Source organism: Thermobia domestica, chromosome 4 (genome assembly GCF_964235325.1).
Source record: "Thermobia domestica chromosome 4, izTheDome1.hap1.1, whole genome shotgun sequence".
Lineage (NCBI taxonomy): Eukaryota > Metazoa > Arthropoda > Insecta > Zygentoma > Lepismatidae > Thermobia > Thermobia domestica.
The window spans coordinates 265,895,159-265,914,455 of NC_137457.1; the positions used below are offsets into that span (position 1 = coordinate 265,895,159).

The 19,297-nt window shown below is 35.2% G+C and overlaps 1 protein-coding gene across 3 annotated transcripts in view; it reads left to right on the forward strand.

Moving 5' to 3' along the window:
* The window catches only part of dyl (transmembrane protein dusky-like), a 199,023-nt gene that overhangs the window by 110,496 nt on the left and 69,230 nt on the right, over window positions 1-19,297 (forward strand). For all 3 annotated transcript variants that reach the window (XM_081755882.1, XM_081755883.1, XM_081755881.1), the window contains exon 2: window positions 12,769-12,882. In XM_081755882.1, coding sequence (XP_081612008.1) covers window positions 12,823-12,882 — 60 coding nt within the window. In that variant the 5' untranslated portion in view covers window positions 12,769-12,822. The remainder of the gene's footprint in view (window positions 1-12,768; window positions 12,883-19,297) is intronic.

The window sequence follows — 19,297 nt, forward strand, 5'->3', positions numbered from 1 at the left end:
TTTCATGGGATGGGTATGATTGCAGCTACAACCTCAAAGAACAAGATCCATCCAATTATTCAACGCTGTAAGATTGCTGAAAGTGACATTAAGAATGTTGCAGCAGTTGATATTGTGGAATACAGACATTGAAGAAGCATGCTCAGGGAGATTTCATTCAGGAAACTTCCAATATTGCCCATTTCCTCTATAAGTAGGTTAAATCTTCTGTGAAAAATATGTGCAACCGAAAGATCAGGTCCAATTTGGTCAGGAGCTATGCAAACAATTCATTCTGGAACAAATGTTTCCCATCCTGTTGTGACATAAATCACATTTCTTCCTATCATTGATATGGCAGCTAGTGACATCACATGTATACTCTCAACTTTGCAATACCTGAACAATTTAGCACATGATCAACGTATCCCTTGTATCATTTCTTTTGATCAACCTTTATTTTGGAAAGCTTCCCAAATTATCCATGAGCAACAAGATCTCCAAGATATTGTTTTAATGATAGGAACATTTCATATTCTGATCAACCTTTTGGGTTCAATAGGCACTTTGATGAATGGTTCAGGACTATCTGAAGTACTTCAAGAAATCTATGGATCAAATGCTGTGCTGCATATGATGTCTGGAAAAGCTGTTTCTTGAGCAATGCGAGGGCATATGATAGTAAATGTAGCTCTTAGTACCTTATTGGTTTCAGGTGTTTTCCCTCGAAATGAAGATGGATCTCCTCATCATCTAGTTAAAGAAGCTTGTAACTTACTAGATAACGTAATAAATGGCAAACAACATGTTGAGGACGTGGAGCTATCTGGGGCATTATCTCAAATCAGTACTGTTTTGAAGGAGAAGAAAACTCACCTTCAATCTTTTTCAAGAACAAGTAAACTTTGGCTAAAGTACATGCAAATGATCATCGTTGCACGTAACTTAGTAACAGCAGATAGGACTGGCTCATGGGATTTACATTTCCAATCTGTGATGGATATTCTCCCAATAGTTGCAGCAGCTGGACATCACAATTACCTCAAGTCTTTATATTTATATTTGCAGAAAATGTTCAGTTTGGAATCTGAAAATAAAGTTTTTCACAAAATGTTTCAGGAAGGCAAGTTTGTGATAAGAAGAAGTGATAGAGAATGGGCCGGATTAGGTTCAAATCTGGTGATAGAGCAAGTATTAATGCGTTCTCTGAAAAGTAGAGGAGGAGGTCTTGCACGAGGAAGTGGATTTACAGAGATTCAAAGAGCAACATGGCTACTTTCTAAACCTGTGTCTTCTACTCATAACTTAGCAATGCAAGAATACACTAAAAGTTTGTTGGAAAGCAGTGAACAACACAAAAAAATGAGGGAAAGTACACAAACTAGGGACAGTAATGATATTAAAAAAGTTGTTGACCGACTAGAATCAATATCCCCATTCAATTCTGGCCCAGATCTTTCTAACATTGTCACAGGTGTAATAGCTGATCCTGGAGTAAATGTTGATGAACTGCATTCCATTGGTACAGACATCGTTCAAAAAATGATGGGCAATGATGTATTCAAATATTCTGGGAAAAGATCCGACAAAGCGAAAACTCTAGGTCTGATGCTGCTGTTGTGAGTTGAATTAATGATGATATACAAATAGATGCAACATTTCTCTTTCAGAGAATGATGACTGTTGCTACTGGTGGGGATATGAATCTTGAAGATGTGATGTGTTATGAACTTTATTCTTATCCTCCTGCGTTATTTGAATCTCAGAGTCTGATGAGGAAAGCTGACAAGTCTTCGATGTGGATGCAGGCGTAAAGAATTGCCATGTTCAGCTGCTTGTGGAGACTGCCAAGTCACTGGTTGTGATAATATTCAAACTCGTGCTGATAATGAATATTTCAGTGATGAGGATGATTCACATTAAAGTGTTTGTATTTTACGAACTTCATCTTTTTAACGCAAACATACATAATTTGAAGTAATTTTATTTAATTTAAAAGTTGATATGTGAACTTTGTTAATCAGTGTTACCTGAAACACAGTTGCTGTAGAATAATGTTGATGTAGTTTTATTTAAAATACTATTGGATATAAACGAAAGCTGGATTAAGTTTAAAAATTTTACTTTATGCATACAAAAGGATAACACAAACGAGTTATACGATTTTTTAAATGAATTACATTGTTAGCATTCTCACACATATATAACAGTGGCTATATTTTAATTTGAGTTTTATCAAATGATTAAATAAATAAATAAATAAATACGTTGATTCTAAATTAACAGTTTTTTACACGGAACGGTGTAAGATAGGAGAAAGGTATTGTTATTAAAAACTTTAGCATTAATATGTAGCTTTTATTTTAAAAATGTTTCATGTAAATCCGATTCCAGATACCCGAGGTACAGACAATTATTTAAGGTGTATATGTAAGAAATTATGATTTTTAAAATTAAATGTTGTTTTTCACAAGAAACTGTACGAGATAGGGTATCAATGCTCCTAATAAAAAATATAGTATGTAAAATGACCTTTGATTTAAAAAAACAATCGTCAAAATCGGATTACAGGAAACCGAGATACAGAAAAAAAAATCCAAGATAGACGCAAGGTTTTTAAATCCTGGTCCGCCATTTTGAAAACCGTTTTTGGCAGTGTTCCCGTGGTCCGATTTTGTCGGATTTTGAATATGTCATTCAGTAATGATTCCTGAATCAAAAACTGTTTTAAAAGCTTCTATTGCAATTTTGCCCAGGTTAAGGGTATAATTGCTCTAGATTTCCTGGACTAGTATAATTAGAGCGAATTAAGCACATTAACATATTTTCTCGCTCTTTCGCGGGACTCTGCGAGTTGCTAGTTTTAAATATCACTTTATTGTGAATCTTAAAAAGAATTCCAAAATTTTGCCGCCCCCTAAATTCTGCCGCTCTGGCTCGAGCACAGAATAGCATTTACCTAAATACTGGACCTGCTAGGGAGCGACGTAATTTGAAATATGGGAGGCTAGCATTCGAAAAGACCATGCAAAACGACAATTGTAATAAGTTCATGTCCTAACAATGGCTCTTATATTATAATACTTCATTAGAGATCCTTTGTGGCTAAGCGGTTAGCGTACTCGCCTTTGGCGTGGAAGACACGGGTTCGATTCCCGGCGGGAGCTCATGTGGTTCGGATTCCACGTTAATCAGTAGGTCCCGTCTCATATAGCCTCGCTGCTGAAAGGGACGATAAACTCAAAATCAAGTCAACTACAATGCTTCATTTATTTTATTATAATTACATATATAGTTCTATTTCTTTTACAATATTTTTTACGATTTTGAAATATTTTCATATTTTACTTTAATTTCTTCTCCACCAATCTCTATTTAATGAATTTCCTATTCTCAAAATATCTTCAAATGTCGTTGTAATATCACCATATTGAAGTTTTATAAAACATCAAAAGTTAATATTTCATTGTTAAAACAATTTATTTCAAGCAAGGATGTTATAAATAGAGAATCTGCCCATATGTATCTTCATCCTACTAAATCGATGAAGCCAAAAAACAATCGAGCATCGGCACGTCTGATTGGCTACTCTCGTATCTGCCATCGTCTGATTAGCTACTTTCGTTTCCGCCATGATTGTTGGCTCAAAACATTGCGATCTTATTGGGCGGAGTGGGCAGAGTAGGGGTGGTGAAACTGTGACGTATGGCTTCAAGATTTTGTTGTAAGGGCAGATCCTCTATTTTATGATCCTTGATTTCAAGGTAAGAAATACTTATTTCAATTTTTTTTTAAAATGAAAAATATCTTTATTTCATAAAATATTATTACTTTATTTTAAAATTAATTATTGTCATTATTAATACTATTAGTCACACTTTTCTCTTAACCCTTTCTGACCTGAATTATTTTTTGGAAATGAAGAATTTTTTTTTATTTCAATGGACTATATATATATATATATATATATATATATATATATATATATATATATATATATATATATATATATATATATATGTTGAAGTCTAAGGAAGTAAGAAAATCCATTTTTTTTTCTAAAAATTATATATTGCCAGGGCGCTATAACTACAACGTATGAGACAACTTGGAATCATTCGGCACGATATATGCGCTATGAAAGCCAAGGAAGCATATGATTCCAAATGGAATCACACGGCCAGAAAGGGTTTAATTTGTTTTCCATTTGCTAAATTTCTATTAGTCAACCACTATATTCAGAAAAAAAAATGTGTGTGTGTGTGTATCTCTTTGATATTTCATTTAATTGGTCAAAATATCCAGATTCAGTTACTTTTATTGCATACTTGATGATTTTGCGATACTACACGAAAATTCATCATACAGTAACTTTAGGTTGATAGAAATTAAAGATTTGCCAATTTAACTTTCAAATGTATAAAGCATTCATGTTCAACTTGGAACGGGAATGAGCCCACCACAAAGGACTTGCTGGTATCGAGGGCCGTACGAGACAATATACAGAGTGGCCCAAAAGTAGACGTATACACCTGCATTGATCAAGTATAACATTCTAGTTTATGGGTTTAATTGCTTCGACTCTTCCGAGCTTAAGATGTAAGTAAAACCACATTAAGAACAAATAATAAAGAAACTAAGTCTACCTGATGGATAACAATAAGAAGTTATATAAAATGCAATGAGCTGATCAATACGGTACTGTATATGTACGTTTTGGGCCACCCTGTATAATATTCAATAGAGACAGTGGCGTATTTAGAAGGGGGAGGCTTCCGGGCTTAAGCCCCCCGAAATCTTACTATAGTACAGTATATGAAATATCTTGCAGAATTTTCACATTTTCAGGCAAAGCCCCCCCCCCCGAAAGTTAGCAAAGCCCTCCCCAAAGCAAAATCGTAAATACGCCACTGAATAGAGAAAATCGTTAAGCCTACAATAACATCACAGAAACATAAAAAACCCTGTTATAGCAGTAACCAAAATATTTGCTAACTAAAGGAAAAGAGAAAAGTCTATTTTTTTAAAAAAAACATCTTAGTGGAAAAGTTGACCCTTCATGTTCTGAATTAGTCTCTCAATCATCAGATACAATGGGTGCTCCAACGCGGGGATATTTTCTAGGTAGACATCAGTTATCAAGGGAAAGAAATCAATTCAGTTTAAGAAATTAAATAAGAAATACATTTTCAATAATGAGTCAGGTATGGCCGGATGAAAGGAGTCAGTGTTGCATATGGCGGTATAAAGGATAGTTTACATATACAGTTATGTAAGTCCATTTTCGACTAGGCACAGAAGGGAACTATTTTGGAGACATTCAACTAGAACGCTGGTTTTATTATTGTTCGGAACTCGGCAGAACTCCGCTAGATTTCTAGTGAGTCACATAATGTTAAGACGATAAAATTGAGGATGCTGACTTTGCATGCCTATCATTCCTCTTTTCGTTCTTGACATACAAAATAGCCTACGTAGAGGTGAATCTTCGGCAAAGTAGAACATGGCTATCCCATTGTGACATAAAACGACTGAGTAAATCAACAATGTTGATTCCAAATTTGAATATCACCTGTCGTGAACACATTTTGTTTTAGAAGCTTTTCTCCAAAATGAATACAAAGTAGGTTTCGTTTTCGCATTGTGAAATTACAGTAAACTTCCAAACTACGCAAATTGAACACCGAAATCGGAAGTACCAGGTCTATAACTTAGAAAACTTAGGTTGTATTAGAGAGATAAAGTCAGAGAATGAACATATACTTGTGGACTAAATCCATGTAAAAAAGAAAAAAAACTGTTTGCCTGTATCTGTTACCATTTCTCACTTACCGGAACAGTTGTAAATTTTCTACCACTTCCGGTTTTAGTAGACATATGAATGCGGAGATGGTATCTTGCGTTAGGACGGTGAATCGACTCCAAGAAATCACTTATCCCTTTCTATTATTATTTTTTGCTCTATTGTTGATCAACGTTGATACTGGAAGTGATTTTATTTCTACCACTTCCGGTTTGAATAGAGTCTAATGAAGGAGATAGAACCTATTCTTGCGATGTTGAATTGGTTTTGATTTTGTGCCGCCATACCTGTCGACAGACTGACGTAAAGACGGATAGCCATTATATAAGAATTCTTTTACTTACGTATATAGCATAGTTTGAACGTCCAATGGTGGGAAGTCTATAGCAGTGACATTGAAAACGGCCGCATAAATTGAAGGTGTTGATTTCGAATTTTTAGATTGTTTTTCGATAGCTCTTTCTGTTTCTGTCCCCTTCTTTCTTCTGTAGCACGATACTTCAGTGGTAAAGCGTTCACCTCTGATGCGTGGAGTCCTGGTTCGATCCCAGCTCACGCCAAGTGGGCTTTGTGGTGGACAAACACCATGTTTGTGAGTTTTCTCGGGGTTCTTCCGTTTACTGCCACTTTATTCATTCCACCATTGCATTCATTTCTCATCCTCACTGTCTCCTTTATCCTAGCCGGCATAATCGTGGGCTGTAAAACTGAAACATTCCATCTTCCTTCTTTCTCCTTTCGATCGAAATACAGGGTGTTAGAAAACAGGGTGGCATGGTACACAGGCAAAATGAGTGTAATATCCAGATTTTTCTTAAGGAATCATTGAAAAAAGAAAAATAATCCTACAGTTTATACATACTTGAATGTTTTACTTCTTCGTTATATCTAGATCCACTTTTTTTTTAAGCAGTAGAGAAACTAAAACTTGAGAAAAGAAAACTCCCATTGCATATGGAAAAATGCATCATTTGACCTATATAAATGTTGCATTTGAGGCTTTTTTTCTGTGTGCAGAGAAGCGTAAATCACTGGTCAACGCCTGCTTTCTTTTGCTTAAAAATATGTAGCATGTATATAGTTTTACAATTTAATTCTATGTGGAAGAGAAATTCCACAACCTAGAAAGAAAAAAGAGTAAGATCTAGTTAGTGAAATGAATTACCTTCAGAGCGCTAATTAAGATATGTTAAGAGTGGACAAACTTTCTACACACGTTGCTTACTTCTTTTTGCTTTCTTTTCGACATACAGTACTACATATTCACTTAGATGCCTGTTAAAATTAACCTTTTCATTGCATCAATGAAGGTAAAGAAAGTGTAAAAATTGAAGTTGTTAACACTCTTGTTATGAATAGAAAAGGGCATTTACTGCTAACAACACGACGAATTGGTGTTTTTTGGTCAGTTACTTTGTCATCATTTGAAAGTTTGAAAAGAAGTCTTTGTAATTAGTTCTAATTTGTCGGTATTTTGATTTTTCTAAATAAGGAATTGTGGAATCTTTTTAAAAGAAATGGAACTATCAATGCGCATAATTTGAGACAGAAATGAGAAAACAAGAGAACTTTATTAACTAAAGTGTCACATCAACCTGACTGAATAATTCGAGATATGAAGTACAAACAGTTCAAACAAATGAGATCCAAAAGTTCACATTGTTTAGATGACATTTTTCAACTGCACTTCTTTTATTTATATTTCTTTTATATTTGTCATCACATAGATTTTTCTGTTTCGATATCGTCCATCAATTTGTAGCCTCTTTTGCCTCCTCCCTCTATTTCATTCTATCATACCCTTTAGCACATCTTTCATGATGTAGTTCCTTCTTATCTAATGTCTCAACCTGTATTTTCCTCTTCTTAATAATATCTAAAAGAGTACTTTTCGAAAAAAAAAAAAAAACCTTAGAAGACCGAACATGATGATACTCACCACAAATTTTTGTGTTCGAGGATGGAACTAGAAACCCCTAGCACCAGAGGTGTGAGCGCTTTATGAATGAGCCACTGTCTTCCCCCCTCCCCCCGGAACAGAAACTAGAAAACGAAACATTTTACTAATTAATCTGGCTAAATATCACGAGTTATGAAGTGGAGACGATTGAATGTTTTGATAACATATTTAGGCTATATTTATGTATTTTAAAAATATTTATTATTGTATCCAACACTTGTTCGTTGAAATTTGAATGAATTTTAATGTAAAGGAAGTTAGTATTCTTAGTATCGTATTTGGACAAGAAATTCAATTGTTTACATTAAATTTATGATTTGTTACACATCTTACATTGTGTTCTGAATGGTTTGCTCGACGACATGTTCGAGATTACTTATTCTAAAAACGATTAGGAGGATCTTCTGAGTCAGTGGAGCAGGAGTAAGTTTACTAGTTTCTTTCCCTATTGATAGTTCATAAAGATACTTGCAAAAGTGGTAATTAAGAAGCTGGTGAGGCCTGAGTGGCTGAGTGGTAGAGAGCTTACTTTTGGAACCTGGAGGCTCCGTCAAGTGGGTTTTGTGGTGGACAAATACTATTTACGTGAGTTTTCTTGGAGTTCTCCCGTTTGCTTCCACTGTAGTCATTCCTCCATTACCATTCATCTCATCATCACTGTCTTCCTCAGCCTCGGTACATAATCGTGGAACGTTAAACTAAAAGAGAGAAGCTGGTAAGAGGAAGAGACTAAGAATGATTAATAAGAATAGCATTCATTGACAGATTTGTTGTCGGAAGCTAGGCTAGGTTATAGCTTTGTCGGTATAGATCCATACTTTAAATTCCTTTTGGAATCACTGTAGTGAGTTCTGATGCTATCCCACCGGAAATCGAAGCCAGACTGCGTGCACCGAAGGTATCCACTCTCGCCACCAAACTAGCAAGGAGAGATAAGAATACAACTTGTGCGAAAACCAAGTTATGTATAGGTTCGTTGCATACAGGCTGTTGCATAGCATGTTATTTAATATTCCTTAGATGCAAAATGTCCCTTCGTGGGCAAGTAGTTAATCCTCGTGCTTCCTGTATACGTCGACCGGGTTTGATTACTGGTGAAGGGTACCTACATTGAATAGAAATATAAATAACGGTTTAGACCCCACTTTAAGTAATAGGCTTCGTCTTGTATAGCTTCAGTGCTGAAAAGGCATGTTAAACTCGAATCAATGAAGGTGGCCTTATGTAGGATAGTCGCTAACACTCTCGTCTTTGGTACGAGCAGTCCTAACTTCATGCCCTGTTGAGATAGTCGAAAAGGTGTTCAGCAATTCTGAATGATGTTTTTTCTAGGTTTTCCTCATTAACCCCAGGAAAATGCCTGGATGGTACCCACCATAATGATCCCAGACCTCTTCCTTCCCCTTTTCTTTCACGAGTCCACGGGTAGTGTGATCGCCAAGGGATGCCATCTCTCAGCCGTGACGGGCTTAGATAGGCCATAGATGCTAGTAATATCAGAAATATAATTCATAACATAACCTAACCAAACAGTCAATCCTTTGATATAGAGGTACTGCAGTTATTGCTCCATCAAAAGTCAAATCTTTGACTGTAGATCCTTCTTTCTGACCACAGAACTGAGACACTGAGTCGTAATTAGAGCATACATATTAATATACACATACACACACACACGCACACCAACAAAGATCGAATAGTAAGAGGAACAAAAAAGGAAAATAAATAAAAGAAACCTATTTGAAGTAATGTAAGAACACGAATTGTTATTTTAAAATCTTCAAGTGTGTAATGAGAGGAGAGAAAAATTTTATTGAAACAAAACATGTAAGAACATAAAATATTATTATTATCGAAAAAATGTTGAAGTGTTTATCTTTTACATATAATCTGAATCACTGTACTTATATTACCTAAAGCATCGTATAGTGTACGTACGTAGTGTCCGATATCAGAAAACATAGATAAAAAAAACTTCACACTGATGAAGACACGTACATACGAGTGTTGAGTACCTACAACTCTTAATTTTTATTTTCTTAATCCCATTGATGTATATTGGAAAGTATTTCTTTTTTTCTTTTAATGAACTACGATTTTATTAATGTGATTCTCACTATTTTCTTCTTCAGATAGAGTTAAATATTCCTTGCTTTTTCTATTTCGTTTTAGAGAAAAATAGAAAATAAAAAAAAGACTCACTTCGACTGAGGATCAAATCCATTCCTAGGGGTCTGAAAAAGGAACTGACTTTGATAAGCCCCACTTCAATTGAGGATCAAATTCGTGTCTAGGGATTGAAAAAGGAAGTGATTTCGATAAACCCCACACCAACTGAGGATCAAATTCGTGTCTAGGGACTGGAAAAGGAACTGACTTTGATAAGCCCCACTTCAACTGAGGATCAAATCCGTGTCTAGGAATTGAAAAAGGAAGTGATTTCCATAAACCCCACTTTAACTGAGGATCAAATCCGTGTCTAGGGATTGAAAAAGGAAGTGACTTCGATAAACCCCACTTCAACTGAAGATCAAATTCGTGTCTAGGGACTGAAAAAGCAACTGACTTCGATAAGGATCACTTCGACTGAGAATCAAACCCGTGACTAGGGACCTGCACGAGAGAAAGAATTTAGCTGTATTTGCTTGAAAATATATGTACCGTGTCCTGCGAAAGCGAACTAAGCGCCACTTTCATACTTTTGAGAAAATTACGTTTAAAGGTTGATGTCCAGCATTAGTGTAGCCGTAATCAAAAGTGAAATTATGTTTCTTTTCTTGGAAAGGTGTTCATTTTCCTCTCTTTTCGATTGTGCAAAACGTTTTAATGCTTATCAGGAACCAATCGTCGCATTTACGTGGATTTTCAAAATTTGGCGCTTAGTTCACTTTTGCATAACACGGTACATATGATAGTGGGGTCCCGTCTCGAAAAAATGTTTCTATTGAAAGAGTTCTATCTCGTCTCAAATTTCATCACAAAATTCCTTCTCTACTGTGTCGCATAAATCTACCCGTGTCATTCGGTTGTTTGATATTTTTTAAATTATGTTATCGCTTAATAATTATATTTATTGTAACAAAGCCACAATTACTCGGTTCTTGCATAGTGATATCTGTAATATTAATTTTCACTTTATACTGCAGTGAAAATCCCCAGTTCCCTGATTTCCAGATTGACATGCACATTTTTAACTACTACGGAAAAGAACTGACCAATCGATATTTTAAGATTATCTACAAGCTTAATGACTACTTAGCTTTGTTATATAATTTAACTACAATCAAAATAAGACAAAATAATAAAAATAAAATTATTATTACCACAGCTAGCGTTGCTTTTAAGGAATTATTTCTGTCAGTAACGTTGCGGTTCGTTTTTCACTCATCTATTGAAATCACCAAGGACAAGATTTGAAAGCTGTGTCTTTATTTATATCAGCTTTCTCTTTTAATTACTCCTACATTACAAGTAGTATGTGCGTTACTATTAGAGGTGTCACTGTTATGAGAATACATACAACAATAGATACAATACATAATTAAATAAAAAATCTGTTGAGAGTACAAAGTACGAATTGTTATTAGCAACAAACAACATAATTTTATACACATACAATCTGTTTACACAAAAGCACACAATCTGTTTTTCTCGAAAACTATGCACGAGAATTTGCACTCTAGGATATCACTTCATTCAATACGAAGTGATCAATTGATAACCATACAGTAGAGCGCCGATTATCCGGTTCAATTTCACAAATTTCAAAAATAAATAAATAAATTAAATAAAATTTTTGCTGCAATATATCGTGAAATCACCGATTACAGTACACTACTTTACTATAGTTGTAATTTTAGTATCATATCACAGTATAGCTTACAATAGCCCCTTTTGCTTACAGTATAGCTTACAATAGCTTTTTGTTCCTTATTCCGATTATCCGAATCGGATCCTGTTCGAATTAGTCCGGATTATCGGTTCTAAACTGTATATGTCATCTTTAAATTATTTTACCATTTAAAAGTTAATCATAATTTTGAGCTATCATAATGAAAAGCTTGACATAAGAATATACTTCAGGATTAATTTTATCATCGTCCAGCATTAGTTTTTACGACAAAAAGATCTTGATTTTCTCGAAAGCCACACATGAGGATTTATATTCTGTCATACATAATTGTGTTCAGCTCAATAAGATATATCAATTGATACGTGTCTCATCTTTGGACCTTTTTTTAAATTTTATTTTCGTGAAACAATAAAATTGTTGAATTAATTACTGTTGTACAGTTACTACCAAAATATATGTTATTTTCTACATGTTTATTTTTTATTTTTATGGCACTAACTTCAAACAAACTTTACCTCCTTCCGCTGAATTTCTTCTAATGTTCCATTGTAAGAGTAGATAGACATAGCTCAATTTCAAAAATAAATCTAATTTCATTCAGAAAACGATATTTGTACCACTTTAAACTCGCTGGCATACAGCCTACAAATAATCGTTTATGATATTAGTTCTTTGTCATTTTTTTAAAGTATAAAATACATCAAACAGAAAAGAAAATCAAAAGTTTCTGTTTTTATGCAGCGGAGGTTTCATTGTTGAGGAGATTTATGTAAATTACAATTTCTCTCTCTAACTATCTGTTCCTCTTCTATCTATCTATGTACACATGTATGAAAACTGAAAACGTTCATAAAAACTGATGAAGCTTCCTCTGAAATGCTAAGAATAATGCATTATTTTTTAATTTATGGTTCAAAGTTACTTCTATACTTAAAAATAAATAAAATAAAGAATATTTTACTTCGTGTTTTTACAATTCTAGAATGTAATAGTCTTGACTTGATTCGTTATGACGTAATAACATACAATAGTTTCCCCTAAGTAGATGACCACGCTACGCAGCGTTCTAAGTTATGTAACAAAATTAAATGAAAAAGTAATTATTTTTCGTGAATATTAATATTATGAAATGTTCTGTAAATTAATTTATTTTTTCATTCCTTTTGATTGCAGAAAACGCTTCGATTGGGAGTCGAACAACCCAACCTTTCACCATCTAATCACAGAATGAAGAGGGCGAAGCATCTGTTAACAACATGTCTACTGGCAGTATTCCTTTTAGCTCAGGTAAGAAGGATTTAGATTGGGTGCTGTTGTGGCTAATGTCATGGAGGACTAACTCCTGCTCTATCTTCGTGTTTACCTTTATCTTATACACATATCGACTTGAAAACACTCATAGAGTGTTTGTGAATTTGCAAATTTCGCAGTGCACCCATCACCACTTTAGTTATTGCTATATGAATTTTGCTTGGAGATTTGCGCGCATTCTCAGTTGTTGTTAGTGTTTATTTTCTATTACGGTTGCTTAAGTTTAGTAAATAGCAATTAACGTTCAACAGATAAATAGCAATTAGAGAAATTAATGTTTAAGAGATAAATAATAATTAGAGAAATTAAACGTAGCAAATAGAAAAAAAAATTAGGCGTTTCTGGCTTGAGTATTGGATTATTTTAAAGCGAAGCCAGTAGGAGATATCGAAAGATATTTTTCGATGTGGATTTAAGTCCCTAAGGTTATTAGACTACATCCTTAATCACACTTAATACTACAAATATGACAGTTAGAAGTTCTGGCTCCAATTTTGGATTACTATAGGTAAGAAGACCACCGCAGAGGAATCATTTTCACATAATCTCACTTAAACTTCTGCTTACGCTATTTTTGACTTCCCGCTCACATGATTTTGACATCACACTCACTCGAAATCACGCTCATTTGAACCCATCATCAAGTTTATATTTTGGCATTACACTTACGCAATCTCACAATCACATCCAGTGTTTTTTCCAGACTTGTTTTTAGGGGGGCACTGTCCCCGGATCTTTAAGAGTGTCCCTCGGAGGAGATCAAAATAATACGTCTATCATAAAGTAATAAAGAGAATATTACCGTCTGAAAATAGTATGTGTCCCTCAGAATACTAAAGGTGCCCCCGGAACATTATTTTCTGAAAGAAACACTGCTCACATAATTTTGACATCACACACACTCTCGATCTTAAACTCGCTTCAACTTAATATCACGCTCATACATTTTTAATATCAACTCAGTATCACACTTAATCAATCTCATGCTCACATCATTTCAATATCACACTCACTCAATTTCACCTCACATAAAATTTCGATATTACATTCATTCAGTCTCACGGTCACATCACTTCGACGTCACTCACTCAATTATTACACTCCAATCATTTCAACATCGCATTGAATCCATGTCACGTTTACATCGTTTCGATATCACACACACTCAATCTCACGCTCGCATCATTTTGATACCACACTTACTCAAACTCACGCTCACATCTTTTCGATATTACACGCATTTAACCTCACGCTCCAATCATTTCGATGTCGCATTCAATCTCACCCTCACATCATTTGGCACACTTACTTAACCTCACGCTCACATTATTTCGATATTACTCATTCAATCTTACGCTCACATCATTTCGATGTTGCACTCACTCAATCTCACGTTCCAATCATTACAACATCGCACTAAACCAATCTCACGTTCATATCATTTCGATATCACACACACTCACACAATTTTGATTTCACGCAACACAACCTTTCAACATAATACTTACTCAACCTTACACGCACTTCATGAGGTTAAGGCGAGTTGAGGATGAGTTCTGAGCTCGTGAGTTCGAGCACCTATGGTTGATCAAAGTTTCATACGCAGTGAGTTTCATATTCACTTGTTTATGTGAGGTCAAGTTTAATAAGGAACGTTAACTTTATGAAATAAATCCAATTTTAATGTTACAAAGTTAAAAATGGAACAACGTTTCTTGTGTGTACGTAATCCCTTGACTACTGATGCATCATAATATCCATTTACGTAGCTGTAAAAAAAGCCAACAGCAATCATTGAATACAAACTATACTTTATTTTCTTTGCAGCGTGTTTCCCAATTAATTAACACATCATTCTTATATGGACCATACATGCTTTCATTCTGATAAATAAGCCAAGACAAAAGAACATAAAAGCAGTAATATAAATTGCGAGCGAAAAGGTACTTTCACACACTTAACACTTGGGGCTAACTGTTGTCATCATAAAAATCGCTAAAGACAAAAAGGCGAATGGTTTGGCGTATGGGTAAATCGTGACGTTGAGGAGGTTTTCAGTTACCAGGAAATGGGCGTGAAGTTCGCTGGTATTCTCACGCCCACGTTTTGTGGTCTCGCATTAGTATTGTACCTACATCATACACCTCCGCGGTGGCAGTATGAATGCGACATTAATTCATAATTAAAATATACAAAGTACGTAATATTCATTTACCGAACAGGGTGCTGCTCTCAAGAAGCAATAACCTGTTTGTGTGGTAATCGGGGAATTGCAGGTTGAATTTTTAATATAGATCAGGTTCAACTCTCCTGCTATTACTTTCGTATCTAGAAGAAGGAAACTGGAGTAACAATAAAAGTTAACGAAGAATAAAAAATTAGTTCATTTATATGGAGTATTTATCCTGTCTGTTCGTCCGTCCGGGAGACAAAACCATGTTTGTCAGTGTCCGTCCGAGAGACAAAAGATGCTCTGAAGAACTACTTGATGGATAACTTTCGTGGTAGAAATAAAATGAAATATTTGAGTTTTACGTCCTACGATTATGCCGGCTAGGCTAAAGGAGACCGTGATGATGAGATATGAGTGAAATAGTGGAATGAAGAAAGTGGAAGGAAACGGGAGAACCTCAAGGAAACCCACGCACACGATGTTTGTCCACCACAAAGTTCACTTGTAGCGAGCTGGGATCGAACCAAGGACCCCATGCACCAGAGATGAACGCCGTGGCCCTCACTTTCGTGGTAGAGTGGTGGTAAAAAGCTAGTGGTAGAAATATACCATTTTCCGTTCTAGTGAGAAGCTTTTTCATAATCAATATAGCGTTCTAAGAATAGATTTAATCTTTTCACTCTCTATTCAAACCGGAAGTGGCAGAAATGAACCACATCCGGTTTTAATATTAATTTCTATAAAGTGAAAATGGTAATGGTAGCTGGAAGTGGTTTCCTGTAATCAATTAAGGGTCCAAAAAGTATTCCATTTTCACTTTAATGTCTGTGCTAGGACCGGAAGTGGTACAAATCTGCATATATCGTCTCGTCTCGTTTTTCGTCTTGAGGATGATACGAGAAGTACACTTTTAATATCGAGACAAGACGAGAAACTTAACAATTCTCGTCTCGTTTGTGAGAGTCGAGATGAGATGAGAAGTTTCTTCAGTGTAATAGCAACGATAGCTAATCAATTCTTAACTCTCAAACACTCTTTTGATCTTACATGATTCATATTGTAAAAACTATAAGTAGAACGAGTGATTGTACGAACACAACAAAGAGTTTTTGTTAACTTTTAATGAGATGCAAGTCATTACACAATAATAAATATGGAGATGCAAGTCATACTCCAATAATAAATATGGTTTAAATATTGTTATATCACACCTTTAGTGGAACTTTCGTGACACGAAGGGATTCTGATAATTTTTAGATGAAATTGAGAAAAATCCAGGGCTTAAATTTTGTATATGAATTTCTCAAATGAGACGAGAAAATTTTAGAGACGAGATGAGAAAATCTTTCTGAGAATTGAGACGAGACGAAAATTCAACAAAATTTTCGAGACGAGACGGGACGAGAAAACCTTATTTCTCGTTTCGTTTCGTGTGCAACACTACTTCTAACTATAAGAAAACTTCAATATATTAAAGTTTATTTAATAGCATTTTGCAAATAACGTTAACCTCACTTTCTGTTTCTATTTCGTCTTTGAGTCATTCCACGAAGTTTAAACTTGAAAGAAAAAACTTAGTCCTTACAACTTTGTTGACACTCGCAGGAGGTAAGGCATGTTCAAGATTTTCCATACCGTTATACGGAGAATACCTTACTTAATTGAGTAATGTTGGATTGTTTCGACAGTACGCAAGAAACGCTCTAATATTCACAAGGGCTCGGGTTGCGAGAGAGTTATCTTTAGCCCGCCAGCAACGGAGCTGGTCTCTAACTTTGCATAAACTGTAATATGGTTAATTGTAATGAAGGATGGATGTCGAAACATGCTTGATATTTAAGGTGAACAATTGAGGAGGCATATACTCTCGTTCATTCTGCTACAACCTTCAATTTTAACTTTAATAGTAACCATTTTGTCATCCATCCGATCCCGGAAAAAGACAAGAACACAATTATGAAATACACGTCGTTGCCGGCTCTTAATCCAAAATCTAAAAAAAGAGAGAGGAAGAATGTTTCGATAACTATTTCATTACTTCGTATTTATCCTATGCTGCTATGAAAGCCCGCAGAACAAAGGGATGATGAGGGTTGCATATGAACAAAGGCGTTCTTAAAGATAACGAGAGAAAGAACGTGCATAGCGTTTGATCGATTTCACCCCGAACGTAAATTCGAAAAGCGGCTTCGTATACGATTAGACCTGGTAAAGATAAATCCCTTTACCAAATTCAGTGGCTCTAGGTTACTCCTTTATACGCGAAAATCTGATGGCAAACAGACAAATGCACTCACACAGTTTATTATTATTATTATTATTATTATTATTATTATTATTATTATTATTATTATTATTATTATTATTATTATTATTATTATTAAAGATACCAACGTTTTTGAATAACGTTGCATTATGAAATTAAGTAGTCATTTTCAACTCGGCGACTTATGACGTCAGAATATTCCTTTACACTCGGGACAATGAATACAGAGTAACCGTAAAACCCGAAACAAAAAAGGGGTGAAGCGGGAGGAAGATGTAGAGAAGGATTGGCAGTATGGGTCCACTTGTGGAACTTGTACGTCTGCCACCACTAGATTTGCCAATTAATTGTCCCATATCTTGTTCTGCTTCTTGAGGGCACAACGGTTCACTGAGGGGTCTTAGGCTAGGTAGTCCGAGGGACTGTAGCAATCGAAGCTACCAAATGTATGAGGTTTTGACATCTTTACAGCTGAAAGAATGTCATTACTATGTCGAAACATTATAGCTTAAAATTAACATAGATAGCTGAAAACAGCTGCTTTTCTTAAACTAATTGTCCTTCTACTCAGAAAATCTTATCACTCTTGTTATATAGTAGACCTTCCACCTGGTTGTATAGCTACTGTACCTGCCTTCGATGCAGGCGACATTCCTGATAGGAGCTCATGTGATTCAAAATGAAATGAAGTGAAATCTTTCAGTTTTACGTTCGAAGATTATGCTCTTTGGGCTAAGAAAGACGATAACTAAAGTTGATAGAAAAATTAGTGTAATAAGAAAATTGGAGTAAACGGAAGTACCTAGAGAAAACCCACGAACACGATGTTGTCTACCACAAACTTACTTGGCTGGGAATGCAACTAGGGACCCCACACACACCAAAGGTTCATGTGATTTGGATCCCACGTTAAGAAGTAGGTTCAGGTCTCTTATACCCTCACTGATGAAAGGAATTTTTAACTCCAAGCCAGTAAATATAATACATGAGCTCCCTCATGGCTATATGGTTAATTTTGGCGTCTTTCATGAATAAACTGAGGTTCGATTCCCGGCGGAAGCTCATGTGATTTGGATCCCTCTTAATCTGTAGATTCACGTCTCATATAGCCACATTGCTTAAAGGGACGTTTAACTTCAATCCAATAAAATAATACATGTGTTTCTCTCGTGACTATATGGTTAGTATTCGCATCTTTGGCGTGGGAAACCAGGGATCAACTCCCGGCAGGAGCTCATATGGTCAGGACCCTACAATAAGCTGTAAGTTCACGTCTCACATAGCCTCGCTGCTGAAAAAGACGGTAAACTTTTAATTTAACCAATTAAAATATAATACATAAAGCTTCATATGTTTTAGAGCATTTTGTTCTCCAAAATTTAACATTGCGTTTTGTATTGTTTTTGTTTACTTTTTTCATTTAAAAAAAAAAAACGTAAAATGTGCACACATTTTATTCTCGATTTGAAAGACGTCAAATATCACTCCTTATCAACTCATGTACTAAAAGACTGACATTAGAAAAGAAATCACAGAACACGAAAAGAAAGTGGCCATGAATTTCCAACGGAAATCATTAATTTGGTGGTCAGAACCGAAAATGCAGGTCAGTCAGTCAAATGCATTTACGCTACCTCTCTCTCCTCTTCATATTTCACTTTGTACACATTCCTGATAAGCAAGCATTTCTTTCCTTTTAAGAACGTAAAAAAAATGTACTCCCACTACACTCTACTATGTATTCTCATGTTTCTGCGGTTCAGTAAGCAAAATGAACTGAAGTGTATAAGGAGCGTGAATTTACAAGGTCTACTTGTTCCGTAACCGTAAAATACTTGAATTAATTATTTTGAAAATTGAAATATGTTTTTTTTTTCTTTCTTTCATTTCTATTCTTCTTAAGTGCTTGCTGCTTCGGTTGCGGATGATGGACTAAACAATTCGTGGATGGT